The 17686-nt window shown below is 59.4% G+C and overlaps 1 protein-coding gene and 2 long non-coding RNA genes across 7 annotated transcripts in view; 2 read left to right on the top strand and 1 right to left on the bottom strand.

Annotated features, from left to right (window-relative positions):
* Positions 1–240: 240 nt before the first annotated feature.
* Positions 241–17686, bottom strand: part of STX1A (syntaxin 1A) — a 17841-nt gene continuing 395 nt past the window's right edge. The window contains exons 2-10 of one of the 2 annotated variants that reach the window (XM_070460224.1): positions 9650–9727; positions 9185–9284; positions 6399–6473; positions 5587–5660; positions 5379–5487; positions 5209–5282; positions 4009–4146; positions 2124–2234; positions 241–1648 (exon numbers count right to left, since the gene is read on the bottom strand). In XM_070460224.1, the coding sequence (XP_070316325.1) occupies positions 1571–1648; positions 2124–2234; positions 4009–4146; positions 5209–5282; positions 5379–5487; positions 5587–5660; positions 6399–6473; positions 9185–9284; positions 9650–9727 (837 nt within the window). In that variant the 3' untranslated portion in view covers positions 241–1570. Of the gene's footprint in view, positions 1649–2123; positions 2235–4008; positions 4147–5208; positions 5283–5378; positions 5488–5586; positions 5661–6398; positions 6474–9184; positions 9307–9649; positions 9728–17686 lie in introns of both variants that reach the window. The other variant, XM_070460225.1, reaches the window with a different exon arrangement.
* LOC110139214 (uncharacterized) lies at positions 10310–15538 on the top strand. Of its 2 annotated transcripts, XR_011485274.1 has the most exons (4): positions 10508–10644; positions 13064–13221; positions 14727–14874; positions 15395–15538. It is a non-coding gene; the product is annotated as an uncharacterized lncRNA (long non-coding RNA). The 2 variants fall into 2 exon arrangements; XR_002314439.2 differs by having other exon boundaries at positions 10310–13221.
* The window catches only part of LOC110139216 (uncharacterized), a 10821-nt gene continuing 10288 nt past the window's right edge, over positions 17154–17686 (top strand). The window contains exon 1 of one of the 3 annotated variants that reach the window (XR_002314440.2): positions 17154–17397. This is a non-coding gene — a long non-coding RNA (uncharacterized lncRNA). Of the gene's footprint in view, positions 17414–17686 lie in introns of all 3 variants that reach the window. The other 2 variants (XR_011485273.1, XR_011485272.1) reach the window with 2 other exon arrangements.

The raw sequence follows: 17686 nt of genomic DNA, 5'->3' as shown, positions 1-17686 counted from the left end.
AGCAGTGGTGGTTTGTGATTTCTGGGAAAGTGTGAAGAGGGGGTCAGTCTGGGCCCATGGTACAGAACAGGCATCAGGCTGGAGCTGAGAGGTTCAAGCTGCATTGGGGGAGCCGGCGAGAAGACCTGGAAGTTGCAGGCGGAAGGAGGCGGCTGGGATCCTTGGCCTCATGAGCCCTGTGGTGTCACTCACGTTCACCCCCAAGGCCGTGACGCTAAGAGATCTGGACCTGAGGCATGGTACAGATACAAATGTTTATTCTACATAAAAATTTCACAAAATGGGCAGCTGGTTGTACCAAGACCTTTGGTGAAGGGGTGGGGGTGGGGCGGGGAGTCGCTGTTCAAGAAGGCAACACGGACAGTGGTCAGTCACTGGGCAGGAGCGAAGCGGAGGGCGGGTGGGGGCACAGGCCTGGCCCCGTCCCTCGCTGCATGCGCACGCATGCACACTCCTTGCCTGTCGACAAGGAAGAGGGCTTCTGGGTGGGGAGCACGGTTCAGACTTGAGAAGTCCCAAGCCGGTGCGGAGGAGGGAGGTGCCCCCTCCCTGGCTGAATACTGCATCCGAGACATCCAACACCCACGTGGTGGGGATGGGGGGCGGGCAGCAAGGGTGGGACAAGATTGCAGGCCTGAAGTGACACTGACTGCTCGAGCACAGGAGAGCCGGGACCACTGTCCCACACATGCAACACACAATGGCTTGAGGACCCAACCCGGGGAGAGCTGATGGCCCGGGCATGGGCCTCACCAGTGCAGAGGCCTGACTAGGGCCTGCCCTGCTGCCCTAGCTCCAAGGGCAGGAGACCAGGCCCCTGGTCAGCCTCTTCCAGAATGTTCCCTGGGGTCAGGTATAGCCCTAAGGGGTTGCTCCAGGGGCTGGAGGAACTAGGGAAGGAGGGAGGCTGAGGCAGCCGAAGACGTGTTGGGACTCTGCCCCCAGGCAGGGGAGGAAGCCGGGTCTTGACACGGCCAGAAGCCACCTGGCCACGGCCCCTGGCAGTGATTGGCTGTTAGAGGCTTAGAGCTGGGCTGTCTCTTAGGGCCACCCCTCCCCTAAACCAAAAAGCAGCACCATGTGGCCAGCTGGCCCCCAGGCCTCAGAGGGGGGTGCCCATTCAGGGGGACAGCTGGAGAGGACACAGGATGGGGCAGGAGGGCTGGTCAGAGGAGGCAAGTTTGGGGTCCAGAGAGCCTTGATCCAGGAGAGGGCAGACCCCAGGAAGGAGTGGAATTACTGAAGGTTGGGGGACAGAAGCATGGCTAACTACCCCGGGGCAGCCCTCCTCGAAGGGGAGGGGCCTGGGCCTGAGTCTGTCCCTTGTTGGCCCGTCCCCACCCGGCTGGCTCCCTCCCAGCCTGGCTCCCCTCTGCCTCTTCGGTACAGACGCACACTGTCACAAAGATCATGCACACGACGGCTCAGGGCGGGGTGGGAGTTGGGGGCCCTGTGGCAGAGAAAGGAGCAGTCTGGGGTGGCGGGGGGAGCTCCGAGCCAGAGGCGGGACAGCAGCCAGGGGTCTCCTGGGGGTGGACCATCCAGAGCGGAGTGACAGGCGGGGTGGGTTCTATCCGAAGATGCCCCCAAAGGTAGAGGCGATCACAATGCCCAGGACCACACAGCAGATGACGATCATGATCTTCTTCTGCACAGGGAGGCACAGAGAGGCCTCAGAGAGCGCGGAAGCGGGGGGCCGGGAGGGAGGCTGAGCCTCCTCCGGGCAGAGCTTTGAGGGGTGGGGGGCTGCTGGGGAGCAGGCTCTGGTCAGGGCTGAGAGTTGGAGAGTCTGGAGGACTGGATGAGAGAGAAAGTGATGGCCTGGAACATGTCTGGGTGGGGTTCTAACGGGGCGCTGAAGGTCTGGGACTCAGGTATTTTTGCCTGGGAAATCCCATGGACAGAGGAGCCTGGTGAGCTCCAAGTCCACAGGGTCACAGAGTTGGACATGACTTAGCAACCAGACAACGACAATAATGAAGGCCTGGGAGAGCCAGGCGGAGGCTCTGGTCGGAGCTGAGGAGCGAGGGAAGGCAAAACGGGGAGGGACTTGTGATGCTTGGGGGCAGGGGGTTCTACGGGTATGTGAGGATGTGGGCTCCGGTGGGACTGGGGCTACTCACCCGGCGCGCCTTGCTCTGGTACTTGACGGCCTTCTTGGTGTCAGACACTGCCCTCTCCACGTAGTCCACCGAATGTTCCACGTTGTACTCAATCCTGTCAATCATCTCCCCCTGCAGGGCCAGGGGCACCCCAGCTCCAGAGGGCCCCCCTCTGGGTGGTGAGGGGGCCCGAGGCAAGATTTTGGGAAAGCAGCGCCTGGGGTTAGAGAAAAGGGGGAGGTGAGGAGGAGGGGGTCCAGGCACCCCGAGCAGCTCCCCAAAATGCAGCCACCCAGGGGTGGGAACTGGCCATGCAGCCTCAGCCAAGGGGGTGGGGACCATGCAGAGGATGGTCGCCTGGGGCTCTGACCCCAGGGCCGAACAGAGGACAGCGCCAGGCAGAGCAAGGCAGGGGCGTGAGTGGTGGTGGGCGGGAGTCTAGCCATGGTGAGCCCTTCCCAGTCCATCCTCCCCAGGCATGATGGTTCTGTCCAGTCCTGACAGCTTTTGACGCCTCCCCACCCAGTCCCACAGCCCTCGTGGACCTGGTAGTAGCACTCAGAGGCCACTCGACCATGACAGCTGACCGCTCTCTCCACCTCCATGGCTCCCACTGGTGGCCACAGCACCTCTCACCCCAATGCAAGCAGCAGCTTCCTAAGGTCTCCCTGCTTCCCGACACTGGCCACGTCCCTCCCACGCTAAGATCCTCCAACTAGAAAGGACTCCAGGGCCCAGCACCGCCTGCCAACACCCCTCACCGTCTCCATCATCTCCAACTCTCCCTGGGCTCTAACCACCCAGAATGCCTTTCTGCTTTTCAGGGAAGTCAGGCTTTTGCTGGTCCTGATCAGGACTGTGGTGTTTCTGGTCCCTCTACCAGGGCCAGCTCTTTGCTCTTCCCCTGGGAAGTCTTTGAAGTTCAAATGCCACCTCCTCAGAGAGGGCCTTCCCTGACCACCCCATCCAAAGTGGTCACTGCAGTGACTATCACTCCAAGCATGGCCCAGGGATGAGGAGCATCGGGATCACTCTTGAACTTGAAAGACGTACAAATATATGAACCCCTACCCCCAAATCAATTCTAAAGGAAATCAACCCTGAATATTCATTGGAAGGACTGATGCTAAAGCTGAAGCTCAGCATCTGGCCACCTGATGCGAAGAGCTGACTCACTGGAGAAGACCCTGATGCTGGGAAAAATTGAAGGCAGGAGGAGAAGGGTGTGACAAAGGATGAGATAGCTGGATGGCATCACTAACTCAATGGATGTGAATTTGAGCAAACTCTGGGAGATGGTGAAGGACAGGGGAGCATGGTGTGCTGCAGTCCATGTAGTCACAAAGAGTTGGACACAACTGAGCAACTGAACAGCAAACCGCTACCTGCAAATCTCTGGGAGTGGGGGCCAGCATAGGGAAATGTGGAACAAGGCCTCTGAGTGTGGCTCTTGATCACTTTCAAGGTTGAGAACCACTGCTCTGTCAGGTTGCCTCCCTCTAACACCTGGCATGGGTGGAGACCATGCCATTCATCGTTCACTGATGCTGCCCTATTGTCCAACAGACATCTGCTCCAGGAAGCAGGCCCTCATTGGTCTTGCTTGTTGCTATTCCTCTGGCTCCTAGAAAAATGCCCCTCCATGTGCCCACGTGACAAAAAGCTGGTGAATGAGACAGGACAAGGCCGAGTGAAGGTGGGCAGGGCCATGCAGGGCCTGGGGTCCTGGAGAGCCAAGCAGAGCCATGCAGAGAGGATCCTTCAGGTGGGTAGTTTCATCCGCACACAGGGAGTTACCTGCAGACTGGGTCCCTCCCAGGCGGGGCAGCGTGGCGGGCAGAAAGGGGAGGGTTAGTGCAGCCCTGCGTGCTGCTGGGGGCGGGGTGGCGGGGGCCCCGGCACCCACCTGGCTCTCCACGAGCATGGCCATGTCCATGAACATGTCGTGCAGCTCCCGGATGCTGTTCTCCAGCTTGATGATCTCGCTGTGGCGGGTCTCAATCTCACTCAGGGCCTGCTTCGAGATGCTGGAGTCCATGATGATCTAGGGGGTGCAAACCGTAGGCTGGGACCAGGGGGCCCATCGAAGGCGGAAGGGTGGGGGCCAGGACAGCAAGAGGCCAAGAGCAGAGGCCGCTGGGATGGGCAGTGGCCTGAGCAGAATGTTCTGGAAGCAGGGCCTGCCTGAGGCTTTGTCCTTAGCCACAGCCCCCCCCCCCACCCCCACTTTCTGTTAGGCTCCCACCATTGTTGTTTAGTCACTAAGTAGTGTCTGAACCTTTAGCGGCCCCATGGACTGTAGCCTGCCAGGTTCCTCTGTCCATGGGATCTCCCAGGCAAGAATATTGGAGTGGGTTGCCATTTCCTCCTCCAGGGGCATCTTCTCGACCCAGAGATCGAACCCAAGTCTCCTGCACTGGCAGGCAGATTGTTTATCACTGAGCCACTGGCGAAGTCCAGGCTCTTAGTAGCTGTTACCGAATTTCTCTGAGACCTGATTTCCTACCAGCAGATTCCTACCTGTAACATGGGGCTAATAACAGTCCCCACCTGTGTCTGCACACCGTTAACAGCTGAGTGGTAGTTCTCACCACCGGTGCTGTAGGAGCCCAAGATGACTGCGCCAAGGACCCAGGCCTTGAATGGCCTTTGTCCTGAAACCTCTCCTCCTGTTCTTCCTTCCACACTCAATGTAGCTGATCCCTCCTCCTAGAAGCACATGTTCAGGCTGCCTTCTCTACCTGTGTGCCACCTCCTTCAGGAAGCTCCCCTGCATGGCAGCACATAGAGCTTCACTTGAATGTAAAGAGGCCGAGGGTACCGTGCCCTCGCGGGGGGAAGGGTCCTCAGGATGGTGGAAGGAGCCCCTAGCTGGTGGCAAGTGAGCACGGGGTGCAAGAAGCCGACCCGACTGGGAGGAACCAGGAGACGAGTCTTACTTCCACCTTTGCCACTAACGTGGGACCTCTGCCTGTCCCTTGCCCTCTCCGGGACTCAGCCTTCTCTTTTCTAAAACCTGCTTCACCGGTGACAGAGTCCAAACACCGCCCAGATCCAGCACTTTGCACACACACCCGGGACCCCGGTGGGAGGGGTCTACACTCACCCCGGAGGCAAAGATGGCGGGGTTCCCACTCTCCAGCATGTCCTCCAGCTCCTCGCTGGTCGTGGTCCGGCCGGCTGCGAGCAGGGGTCAAACTGAGCTAGGCCCTTCCCCAGAGTTGTCAGCGGCAGTCTGGCCCCGCCCCTCCGCCCGGCCCCGCCCCTCCAGCTTACTGATCTCCAGCTGCCTCTGGATGCGGCCCTTGCAGCGCTCGCGGTAGTCAGACTGCGTGGCGTTGTACTCGGACATCACCTCCACGAACTTCCGGGACAGTGTGGAGTGCTGGGGGCCCGAGACGGGAGTGCAGGTGTCAGCCCCAGCCCCACCCGGGCCCCAGAGCCTCAGGCGCCCGGCTACTCGCCCCGGAGACCCCGCCCACACCTGTGTCTTTCGGATCCTCAGGTCTGCGGAGGAGCGGTTCAGGCCTTCCTCCTGCTCGATGCTCTGCTCGATGCCTGGGGAACAGCCGGCTGCTGATAAACTGCCCCGTTCGCCGCTGCCTCGCCGCCCACACACCCGGGATCGGGCTCGAAACCTCCCCTGGAGGGACTCGTGTTGTCTGTTGAGTGGGGTCACACAGGAAGCAGAGGAAGGGGCCGCGCCACGCACCGATGCAGGAGGGGCCGGCAAAGGCTATTCCAGGCAAGATGTGTGGGTGTGTGCATGTACACTCAGCTGTGAGGCCCCAGGCACACACTAAGCTGTGTATCTGTAAGTGTGTGAGTGTGAGCACCTACTATGTGCTAAGCCTCGTAGGGCAAGCCCACCCCGTCCTGATTACGAAGGTTGTGTATGGAACAAGGGGCGGAGCATGCCATGGGGGCGGGGCAGGTGGCCACAACCACAGGGCGCTGGACGTGACCCCTGCATTCCAGGGCAGGCATGCCTGTGCTCCCAGGAGTGCATGGGGCCCCCTGCGTGGGACCAGGCAGTACCAGCCACTCCTCTAACCCTCTTTAGCCTAAGTGGGGGACACTGTCCAGAGTGGAACACTCCCTAGAGGAAGCCCCAACACCGGTCCTGAGGCCCGGCCCAGAGCCTGGCACAAACAGGCCTCTCCGGGTAGCTGCCGAGTGAATGGCACGTGGTGGCACCCTCACAAGGAAGACCCAGTGTAACCCTCTGAGTCAGTGAAACCCCCTGGGCAGTGTGGGGGAAGCAGGCCCAGAGTGCCCCTCACACCCCAGACTCACTCTTTAACTTGGAACGGACTTTGTTTGCTGTCTTCTTTATGTCGGACATGAGTTCCTCCAGCTCCTCCTTTGTCTCTAGGGAGGTAGAAGGGGTGGGGGTAGACACCCTGGGCTCCCCTGTGGAGGCCTGAGGAGGGGCTCTGGGCAGACCCTGGGTCTCCCTTGTCCCCTGGCTAAGGCCCTGCCTGCCCCTCCAATCCCGGGCTGGCCCACACCAGGTGCAGCCTCACCCCTTCCGTGTTGTCTTCCAAGGAGCTCCCTTCCAAGGAGCTGGCTCCCCCCACCCCTTGTAGATAACAGATGGGTCTAAATATAAGGCAGAAATAATTGTGGAGCAGCTGGCGATGCTGGAGTTGGCACTGGGGAACATTTAGTTGATACTTGCCGGAGTCGAGGGTGGGGGGAGCAGGCTCACCTAGCGCTACCTGGTGGCTCAGGGCGCAAAGCACCCAGCTGAAGAGCTGACGGGGCCAAGGGCCAAGGAGGCAGAAGCCAGCCCCATCGAGCACCCTAGGCAGGGCAGCCCCTGTTCTACTCACAAAGCCCTGCTCCCCAGGTCTGAGCTCAGCGAAGGCTAACTACTGAGGGCCCGGTAGGTGAGTGGCACCTGGCCTGGGTGGGAGCTGAGAGAAGAGCTGAAGAGGGGACTCCTGGGGTACGGTTGGCTCTGGAGGTAGCATGTGGCCGGGCCTATGAGAGAGGGTGGAGCTGGGGGAGGGCGGTGGCATAGTTTCTGGCCCTTGTTCCAACTGGAACCATCTCCCTAAAGCTGGCAGAAGCTAAGGGAGTGCCCAGCTTGCCCTGTTCCCTGGGAGGGGTTCACTGGCAAAGTGGGGCAAGAAGGCTGCTTCCCTCTGGAGCACTGGGTGGAGCTCCACCTCAGGGCACACCCCCACAAGACTGCACCCCCTGGAGAAACCAGGACTGAACTTCTGGATTCAACCATTCACATCCATCCAGTGCTTGCTTCTGGGGCTGGGGTTTCTCCCCTGGGGGGCCTCAGGAGGGGCATTGACAGTGGCCAATTGAGTGAGTGAGGGGGAGTGGGAGCTTCCAGGAGCGGGGGTGCATGCGCCTTATTCGTAGGAACAAAGGAAAGCTCGGTTACCAGCTGCTGTGATGTCTCAGCCTCTTTTGCTCAGACCCAAAATAGCCCAGCCCGGATGGCAGTCCCTAGAGAAGGCAGAGCAAGCCTTGGCCCGGGAAAGCCCCCCAATTCCTGCCAACTTTCCTTGTGATGCCTCACCAACCCTGCTCCGCCTCTGCCCAGAACCCTTCATGGGGAGCCCCTCCCTCCTTGGAAAGTGCCAGGTCCTGACTGCTCAGCTCACAGGTAGCAAATTCTGAACTGGTCATTGCTGATATCTGATGAAGTTGACACAACACAGTTAAGGTTGGAAGCAGGGCAACTCCGTCTCCCCACCCCACCCTCCGCCTGCTCCATCTTCTGGCAGATGAGAGGCCAAATCCAGCTCTTTACAGTCTCACCCCACAGTCAGCCCCCCTCCTGAGCCTCACCAGGAGTGACCCACCAGGGACACGCGCTGACCCAGATACATGTGGGCATGCAGACAAACCATGTCACATGACGCCATCCCTGACACACCTCTAGGTGGGGCAGGAGGGGAGCCAGGACGACCTGAGGACCACACCGGAGGTTATGCCCTGCTCCGGGGGGTCTCCTCTCCAACCCTTCCTGGTTCAGTCTCCCTGGCTCCCAGCTGATTTGTTCTGCCTTTCAAGGGCCTGGCACTGGGCTTGGTTGGTGTGGCACTGGGATCAGGTCCAAACACACTTTGGGGCCGTGGAGAGATTTATTCTGGGTGCTTGAGGATGCCTGTGGGCCTGGGGTTGAGAGGCCACGGATAGAGAGGCAGTGCTGGAACTGAGAACGGAATCAAGCCTTGGGTGCCTGGGTGGGGGGCTATGGGCCCTAGGCCCTTCCTCCTGAACACCTGGGCAGCAGCTGGACCCTGCTCCATGCTCTGTCCTGGGGCCCCAAGGGCTGGGGCCTTCCAAAGGAGCTGGAGAAGGGAGAGGGGAGGTGAGCAACCTGCGAGAACAGGCAGGCGGCACACATGCCCAATCTGATGAGTCCAGGTGGCTGGCCTGAGCCCTGGCCCATCACTGCCTCCCTGGGCTGAAGGTGAACCCCCTCTAGGGGAGAGGGGTCCCAGGCCAGCATGCTGTCAGCTTGGCCCATTATTAGTGTAGTAGTAATCAATGCCTCCACAGGTCAGGGGGACCCGCCTGGGGACAGAGTGAAACAGACACACACATGTTCCCTGTGCAGAGGGAGAGAGAGGTGACTTCCTGGAGCCCTGAGAATGCCCAGCTCTGAGGCACCAGTGGCCGAGTGCCAGGGCCGCCAGCTTTTTCCGGAAACTCTGCCTGCTTGGCCGGCTTGCCCTCCCACAGCGCTGATGCCTCAGAGCAGCCATCTGCTCCCCGGGGAGGCGATAGAAAGGGAAGGGCTGGGCTGGGACGCCTCCTATTGATCACAGGCAGCTCCTCCCTCCTTCCCTCCCTCCCAGAATCCAGGGCTGTCTTAGAAAGCAGCCAAGTTTTACCCGGGGAGGGCGGGGCCAGCCACCTGACCCCGCCCCTCCCACCAGGCACCCCACAGGTGATTAAGAGCACTGAACCGCCCCCGACCCAGGCCTGAGAGCCTGTTTCCTGACCCTCCCCAACCTGGCCAGCAAGGCAGGGTGTCCCTTCCCTGGCTGTAGCGACTTCCTGAAGGCCTGGGCGCCCCCCCCGCCGACCCCGCACACCCACACACTCACTCTCGTCAGGGTTGGGGGAGGCCAGGATGGCGCTGTGTTTGCGCTTCACCTCCTCCACGTTCTCCGAGATCTTGTCAATGAAGCTTCGGATCTCCTCTACCTGTGGGCCAAGGCCAGGTGCTCTGGGGGCGGAAATCCAGGGAGGGGCCTTCTGGGGCCCAGAGTAGGGCTGGAGGTCAGGGCCAGGCTGGGCAAGGTTCAGGGGTGTGTGTGTGGTGAGGGGGGTGGGCAGTGCTGATCCAAGGATTCTTCTAGACTGGGGGAGTGGGAAGGAGTGGGCAATCCCCAATTTTGCTTCCCACTGAACCTCAGTCTAGTTACCCTCAAAATGGGCTCACTACTCAGTGCCCGTGGGCTGCTGAGCCCAGGCGCAGGTATGTAAGAGCCCTGGGCCCGGCTGAGAGGTGAGACGTGGCCGCCCCAGGACTGCCGGTGTTTGGGGAGAGGCGGGGGTGCTGCTCCCACCTGCTCGAAGAACTCATCCATGAAGCGGTCTCGGTCCACTGTGACAGTGACGTCGTCATCATCGTCGCTGTCCTTGGCCTGCACGGGGTGGACACACATGAGCGCCCCTGTGGTAGGACCACTGGGTCCCATGGGACCTGGGAGCCCAAGCTGCCCAGGATCCCCATAGTGCAGGCTCTTCGGTTGGAGCGCTGAGGCCCGGCCATCCTTGTCCATCCCCTTGGCAGGGACAAGGCCTGGCTGCACCCTCAGCTCCCAGCCCCAGTGAGACCGGGAACATCCCTGGGGTTGTTCAGTCATGTCCGACTCTTTATGACTCCATGGACTGCAGCCCACCAGGCTCCTCTGTCCATGGAATTCTCCAGGCAAGAATACTGGAGTGGGTTGCCATTCCCTTCTGCAAAGGATCTTCCTCACCCAGGGATGAAACCTGGGTCTCCCGCATTGCAAGCAGATTCTTTTACCGACTGAGCCACCAGAGAAGCCCCTAGGCCTAGGCACCACCAACACCTCTCTGCCAAAAAGTAGGACGGCTCAGATATGGGTCACGCCCACAGCACCCAGGCTGGCCTGACAGCTACTGCCCATGGAGGGCTCAGGGAGCCTCCAGGCCTGTTCCCTCAGACTGCTTGGAGACCTCTATTGTTAGTCTTTCTTCTTTTTTTTAAATATTTATTTATCTATTTGGTTGTGCTGGGTCTTAGTTGTGGCATGTGGGATCTAGAACCCTGAGCAGGGATGGAACCCAGGTTTCCTGCATTGGCAGCATGAAGTCTTAGCCACTGGACTATCAGGGAAGTCCCTCTCCCTGTTAGTCTTGGCATTGACCTTGATCCTCTTTCCTTCCAGGTGCAGAGTTGGGTCTGACAGGCACCAGAGGCCGGTCATGTTGTCACTTGGCTCGGGGCCTGCCTTGGGTCTCAGCCGCAGGTGTCGGCTCTGCCCCTCAGCCCCAGGAGCCGCCGCACAAACGCCAGCCCATCACAGGGTTGGAGGTAATTACATCTCTGACTTCCCAGCACGCCAGCCACGCTCATTACTGTCTGTCTCACACCTGGAGTCAGTCAGGGTCGGCCCACTCTGCAGGCAAGGCCAACGTCTCTCACAGCCAAGGCCAGGCTACTCAGGGTAGGACGGGCACCTGGGGTGCTAGGGCTGGGTCCTGCCCCCTCATCCTCAGTGCCCCACGGGGAGGAGGCAGTGGCCCTCACCTTGATGCTCTCTCGTGAGGATGCGGGCAGGCAGAGGGGGAGGGGACGGGGCGCTGGGCCCCCGCCGGCTCCCAAGGGGCCGGGTCCCGTGTCCAGACAGACACCGATGGGCTCAGGGACTTCGCTCAGGGTCTGCCTGCTCCTCTGTGAAATGGGGACAGCGATGCTCTGCTGGGGGAAGGCGGGCCCAGGATGGATGGGGAACCGCAGCACGTTCTGCAAAGGACTGGGGCTCTCGGGGTCCCACCACCCCACCCAAGTGGGGCCAACCAAGAGAAGGGGCCGGTTGGGAGCTTTATGGAGGCGGCCCCTCTCATCAAGAGATCACACCTCCTCCCCCAGCAGCTAAAATAAGTCCCCGCTCCCACAAGTGCCGGTGGCTGCCACCAGGTGGTCCCCATCCCCCACCAAGCCCACCCGTAGCCACAGAGAATCTGGAAGCTGAGCTGGAGAAGGAGCACTCCACAGGGAAACCGAGGCAGGGTGTGATGGAGGTGCCCAGGGCCCTCTCCACGGCAGTCGGCCAGCTTGGGAGGTGTCCCCGGGAGGTCCTGCCATTCAGCATCCTGGCCTCTCTGTCATTCCGGTACCCAGAGGACAGGGAACGGGAGGAGGTGGAAGGAGAATATTCCAGCCCCATTCCCTCCGGGAGCAATGGCCAGCTGGAGCCCAAGACAAGGGTGCCTGAGTCACCAGAGATGAGAGCCACTGCTGGGGACTGGGACCCCAGGGCTGGTGCCCCCCTCTGGGCCTCAGCTTGCCCACCTGCAAAATGGACTTGTCTTCTCCAGGCATCCAGCCAGCTCTGACCTGCTCCCTACACAGCCTCCGTGTACAAAGGCTGGACTCGGATAGTTTCTCCAACAGAAGGGTGGCAGGGAGATGCCACAGCCTCCTCCATGCTCTCCATCAATTAAGTGGCACTAGGGGTAAAGAACCTGCCTGCCAATGCAGGAGACGCAGGAGAACGAAGGTTCGATTCTTGGGTTGGGAAGATCCCCTGGAGGAGGAAATGGCAACCCATGCCAGTATTCTTGCCTGGAAAATCCCGTAGACAGAGGAACCTACAGGCTATAGTCCATGGGGTCACAAAAAGGCAGACATGACTGAGTATGCACACAGGCACACAAATACATTAGGGCCTGACCTCACAGCCTGGGTCAAACCAACCATGGCTCTGAGCAAAACCGAGAGTGGATGCTCCCAGGGCATCCCTTCCAAGTGCTACTTCTTCCTCCTCAGGGCTCTTTCCACTCTCACCCCTCCACCCACCCCCACTTCATCTCATTGCTCCAGTCTGAAATCTGATCCCAGCACACCCCACCTATAACCATCTCCCGTCCCTAGAATCTTCCCACTGTCCTCCCTGTGATCCCCAGGCGGCTCCCCCTGTCTGCAGTGCTGATTCTGTGAAACGGACATTCCCTTCTTCATTAGATGCCATCTCTTTCGGAAGCATTCCTCATCTCCCCAGGGATGGGATCTCGCTCCTCTCACTCCCCACACCCTATTCACATCCCTACTGGAGCCACTGCGACACTCTCTCAAACCCCGGGAGACCTGAAAAGTCACCTCGGCCACGGCTTCTAGTCACAGCTTTCACCCCTCCAGTGGTGGAGAGCTCGCTAGCTCCCCCAGGCCTTTCTGTCTATCTGGGGCAGCCCCAACTGTTAGAAAGTCCTTCTCTTTCCTACAAGTTGGCCCTAAGCCATAAAGAACCTGTTGGTCCCCCCTCCCTGGGCTGGCCTTGCCAGAAATCTGAGGGCCAGAGATCTGAGGGTAGCATCTGCGTCCTCCCTGGTTTTTTCTTCTCAAGCTGACCAAGTTCCCTCCACTTCAGATCCTTCCCAGAGGCTTTAAGTTGAAACCCCTGCCCCAGATTTGTTCCACTTAGTCTGTCTTCTCCAGCAGTACAAGATAGAAACTGAATCTGTTGCTGACTGTGGTCTGAGCAGGGCCAAAGAGCTGACCCACCATCTCCCTCTTTCTATAAAGTCGACCTCTGTTAATGCAGCCAGAGATCACAGAAATCATCACACAGTTCTTCCTGCCAAGGAAGAAGTCCTTCCCTCCCTGTTTACTTGGTTGGCTTTTGGGCTCAAATGAAGGATCTTCATTTGTTCTGATCCTTGTCCCAGTCTGTGAGAATCTGATGGTTTATGCCTCTGTTGCCCCCTCCTACTTTATCCCCATCTATGCCAAGGCACTGATTGATTACAGCCCCAGCTCCCTTGGGAATCGGCCAACCCTCTCAAAGTGGCAGTCACAGCTCCGGAAAGACGGCTGGACTAGAGTCGGGGACTGGAGAAGCTGTGGTGTGGAGGCGGCAGCTGGAGTCGTGAGGCAGTTACAAGCTCCGAGGTACAACTGTCTTCCGGACAACCCCCCACCCCTGCCGCCAGACATCACATGGGCACGTTGCCAACCAGCTGGCCAGAACTAAGTTCCACTTCTTCCTCCTAAGCCCCTTTCTCTGAACCAACCCCCCTGTTCAGAGCCCTGTTCTTAAAGAGTCTCCCAAGTCAGAAACTGGGGGGCATCCACACTCTTCCTCCTCTCATATCCGACAGACATCCAATTGGTCCTGGTGTTTGTTTTTTGATCCTGGTGTTTTTAATTCGTGGCTTCCCAGGTGGCTCAGTGATAAAGAATCTGCCTGCCTGTGCAGAAGGTGTGGGTTTGATCCCTGGATCGGGAAGATCCCCTGGAGGAGGAAACAGCACCCCACTCCAGCATTCTTGCCTGGAAGATCCCATGGACAGAGGAGCCTGGTGGGCTACAGTCCATGGGGTCACAAAGAGTCAGACATGACTGAGCATGCATGCACATTTTTAGTTATCTTTCAGGAGTTCTCAACCTTGGTCCAGCAACAGAGTCCCTTGGGGGTAGGGTTTTTTTTTTTTTTTTAAACAAACAGCTTCCAGACCAAATGAGAATCTATGGGGATGGCGCTGGTGAGGTTAAGTTTTTTGTTTTTTTTTTAAAGCCCCCCAGGATTGGGAACCACTGTCCTGGTCTCTGGCCAGCTGGCTATCTTGGCTCCGGTCTCATCACCACAGCCTGAGCAATCAGGAAAGGAAGTCAGGGAGGGAGTGAGCACCGCCCCTACTACAGGGACCTGTTGAGACCGGGGAGGAGACCCCACTAGAAGCCCCTGTTGCGCAGTCCTGGTGGTCTCTTTGGGCAGAGGCTCCAGGATTCCACAATCCCTTCCTGGAAATAAGAGTGTGATTCCTCCAAGAGGTGCGGAGGCCAGGCAGCCTCCAGGCCCATCCCGGGAGATGGCGGCCGGCCAGCAGGCAGGGTTGATTCATTGCTGCTGGAGCAGGAGTTGCTGTTGTCTGTCTCGAGGGCTATTTTTTTTTTCCCCTTCTTTTTAATGACTAATCAAAGCCTATCTCACTAAAGCAGAGAGGCCCAGAGCTGAGTCAGGGGTGTGCGAGAGACTGAGCTAGGTCCAGAAAGAAAGGACTCTCTCTCTGACCCCTTCCTCTTTTCCCCAACCTGCAAACCACCCTCCCACCCCCCACCAGATCGCCTCTGCCAGTCTACACCTTAGCAGGGCCCCAGCACAACTCAGGGAAGCAGCTTCAGGGTGTGGGGAGGGGCCGTGCTCTGCCTCCCTCCAGGAGCTGTGTGACCTGAGATAAACTCCTGGCCCTTTCTGAACCTCAGTTTCCCACTTTGTAAAATAGGAAGTTGCACTAGATAGTCCCTGGATGCCATCTGCACCTCAGATGAACATGTGCCCGAATTCATTATTATTATTAATTTTTTTTTTAAGAAATCCCAAAGAGGTGATGGGAAGGAAGGAAGGGCCCCTAGCCTGGGTCTATTCTTACACCCCCATTTCTTCTGCTCTGCAGGGTGAAGCGGCTGGCTCCAGGCTCCATTATGCAGACAAATGAGCACAGAGAGGTTAAGGCACCCACCTGCCTGTTCTTGCTCCGAACAGTCCCTTCAGTCGGCAGACGGAGCACTAGGCTTCACCACTCAGGCCTGCGTGCTGCCCCGGTGAGCGAGCTGGGACCCTGGGTGTCAGGCCCAGGCATGGCCAGCCCCTCTGCCTTTTCTCACTCTTTTGGCCCTTCTTTTGGCCCACCTCCCTCCTCTCGTTCAAATCCAGCTCCTCCCCTGGTGATCCTAGTCTTCTTCCAGGAAGGTGCCTGCTCTGACTGCACCATGCTCCCTCCTCTCTCTGGCTTCTGGCTCCTGCCTCAGGCCCCACTGTGTCTCACATGGCCCAGGAGATACATAAACACTGTTCTGGGCCCACGGAGGGGTGTCATCTCCGAGCAGTCCTCGGAAAGAAAAGTGGGGAGGGCTCTGAACTGGGGGACAGAAGTGGCGGCTGGCCAGGTTGAGGCTGCCTGGGGACACCTGTCCCCACAGTCCCCCTGGTTTTATACACTCTGGTCGCACACATCTGCACCCCTCCTCAGGCTCCAGGTTGCCCTTCTGATCTCCGAGGGCTGTCGGGAGCTTTCAGGCCCCCACACCGGCCCCGGATGACCCTTTCCTTCTCTCTCTGCAGGAGAGGATCGGCCCCCCGTGAGAGATGAGAAGGGCTGGAGAAGGCTGGAGAAGGCTGGAGGGCTGGGCCTGGCCTGCAGAGCGGAGGACGCATGCCAGCTCCTTTCCCAAGTGTGACTTTTATAAATAAGCTCCCTTCGCTTGCTTTCCTTCTTCCAAATGTGGTGGCGTGGGGTGAGGAAGGAGGAGGAGGGGGGAGGGAGGGGGAGACAGGGTGGGGATGGTGCAAGCAGCTGTCCCAAGCACCACCCTCTGTCCAGTCCAGCCAGTACTGGCCTCTCAGTTCCTTGGGGATTCTAGTTCCTGGGGTTCAAGATCTCCCCCAGATATGGAATCGGAGTTAGGAGACCTGTGACCTCTTGCCCTGAGAAGCTGGGTTCTCAGTTTTCCCATCCCTACTTCCTAGATGGGAATCTGTGCAGCCCAAAGGAAGACTTGTGGGAATGGCCACCCCCTTAGACTAACAGCTGCACCCCACTCAATGTGGGCTCCTGCCAGCTCACCCTCAGGGATGCTAGCAGCTCCTAAGGGACGGGGCCACCCACACGAGCAGGGCAGCCTGCGTGGGCACTGAATGCCTGGAGTGGGGGAACGTCTGGAGAGGAAGCCTCGGATTACTCTCAGAGAAGCCAGGCCTCATCACCTAAGGACCGGGCTGGCGCGCGTGCGTTTGTATCTGTGTGTGTGTGTGTGCTGGGGTGGGGGAGGGATTCACAGACACACACCAGAGCAAAGACCTGGCTTCAAGCGCCTACAGTCCAATGTCTCTTAGGCCTTAGGTGTCAGCCATGTCTAAGTCTGACTGTTTTCAGGCCTAGGTAAAGCCCCTTTCCCCCATCCCACTTGATCTGCCATGCCAGCCACATCTCTCTCTCTCTTGTGCCTTTGTTTTCCCTTCAGCGGAGGGGATGAAGGTGATGAGTCAGAAGACGTCAGACGTCAAGGGCTCCGTTCCCCCTGAGCACTGGTTCCCACAGATGCTCTGGTCTGACCCACCAGGCACCCAAACACCAGCAAATGCACTACACGCCCTCCATCCCCAAGATAACAACGCTCCTTCTGATTCTACCAACACAGGAAACTTGAGGGCAACCGCAAGGCTGGCGGGGGAGTGTTTATAGACACCATATTCGACATGAGGGACCATCTTCTTCTTTTGAAACCTCCAGGGGTTTACCCTGGACGGGGGGAGCTGGGCACTCAGCCAGAAATAATACAGGTCTAAAGGGAGAGTGGGGGCTGGCAGCCAGAGCAAGGGGCGATGGAGTCAGGAGAGCACAGATGCCAGCCCCAGGCTGCCCAGGAGACAAGACTGGTACCATGGGGGAGAGCCAGGCACAAATGCAGGGAAGCTGCGGGCAGAGAGGACCATCCACGGAGTCACAAGCCCAGAGGATGCTTGGAACTTTCCATATAAGCGGACCAGGTCTCCGGCTCTAAGCTGGGTAGCAGGGGAAGGGTTCTGGGGAGACTCTGCTCACCTCCACCCCCCACAAGGGATCAGCAGGGTGGTCAGCCAGGGCCTCAGAGGAGCCTCAACCTGGTCTAGAGCCCTGACGTCCCGGTTCCCCACAGGCAGGCTTCATTTCCTACTCTGCACGGTCTGGGCCCCGTAGCCCCTCCCAGGATTGACATCTTTAAGGGCAGAGGTTCGAACACCCCGGTTAACAGCAGAGGCCAGGGGAGGCGGGGGGCTTTGATAATAAGCAGCAGGCGGCAGGGGTCTCTGTCTGGGCGGGCAGAGGGCGGGCTCTGACTCGAAACCTCTGCGCATCCTTCTGCTCCCCCCACCGGAACCCCGCCCCAGAAGCCACACCCCAGTGGCCTCCGAAACACAGGTGGAAAAAAATAGGTTCAGGCCGGAATCCCATCTGGGAACCCAGGAAGGGTCTGGAAACGCCGGCCCCGGCCGCCCGGAAGCCAAGAGGGAACGAGAGCGGGTCTGACCCCTCCCGGATCGGGGAGAGGAGCAGCTGCCGATCACCACCGGCTGGGGAGCCACAGGTGATGGGAGCTACAGGTGACGGAAGGTGATGGGGGCGGCGGCCGTCCCGCGAGACCGCGCCCGCCCGAGGAGCCCGGCCCCACCCGACCGGCCGGGTTCCGCAGCGCGCCCTGCAGCCGGGCTCTGGACGGGGGACCGCCCCCGGCCCCTTCCTATCCCACAGGTCCCGCCGTCGGTCTAAACCAGAGAGCAGGAGAGTCAGTGAGGAGGCACGGGGGGAGACAAGGGTCGGGACCTGCTACGCCGGGCGACGGAGAGGCCAAGCTTCGGTCCCGCCACCGATATTCC

The sequence above is a fragment of the Odocoileus virginianus genome, chromosome 33, assembly GCF_023699985.2.
Source record: "Odocoileus virginianus isolate 20LAN1187 ecotype Illinois chromosome 33, Ovbor_1.2, whole genome shotgun sequence".
NCBI classification, from domain to species: Eukaryota; Metazoa; Chordata; class Mammalia; order Artiodactyla; family Cervidae; genus Odocoileus; species Odocoileus virginianus.
This window is presented reverse-complemented; position numbering and strand designations above follow the sequence as displayed.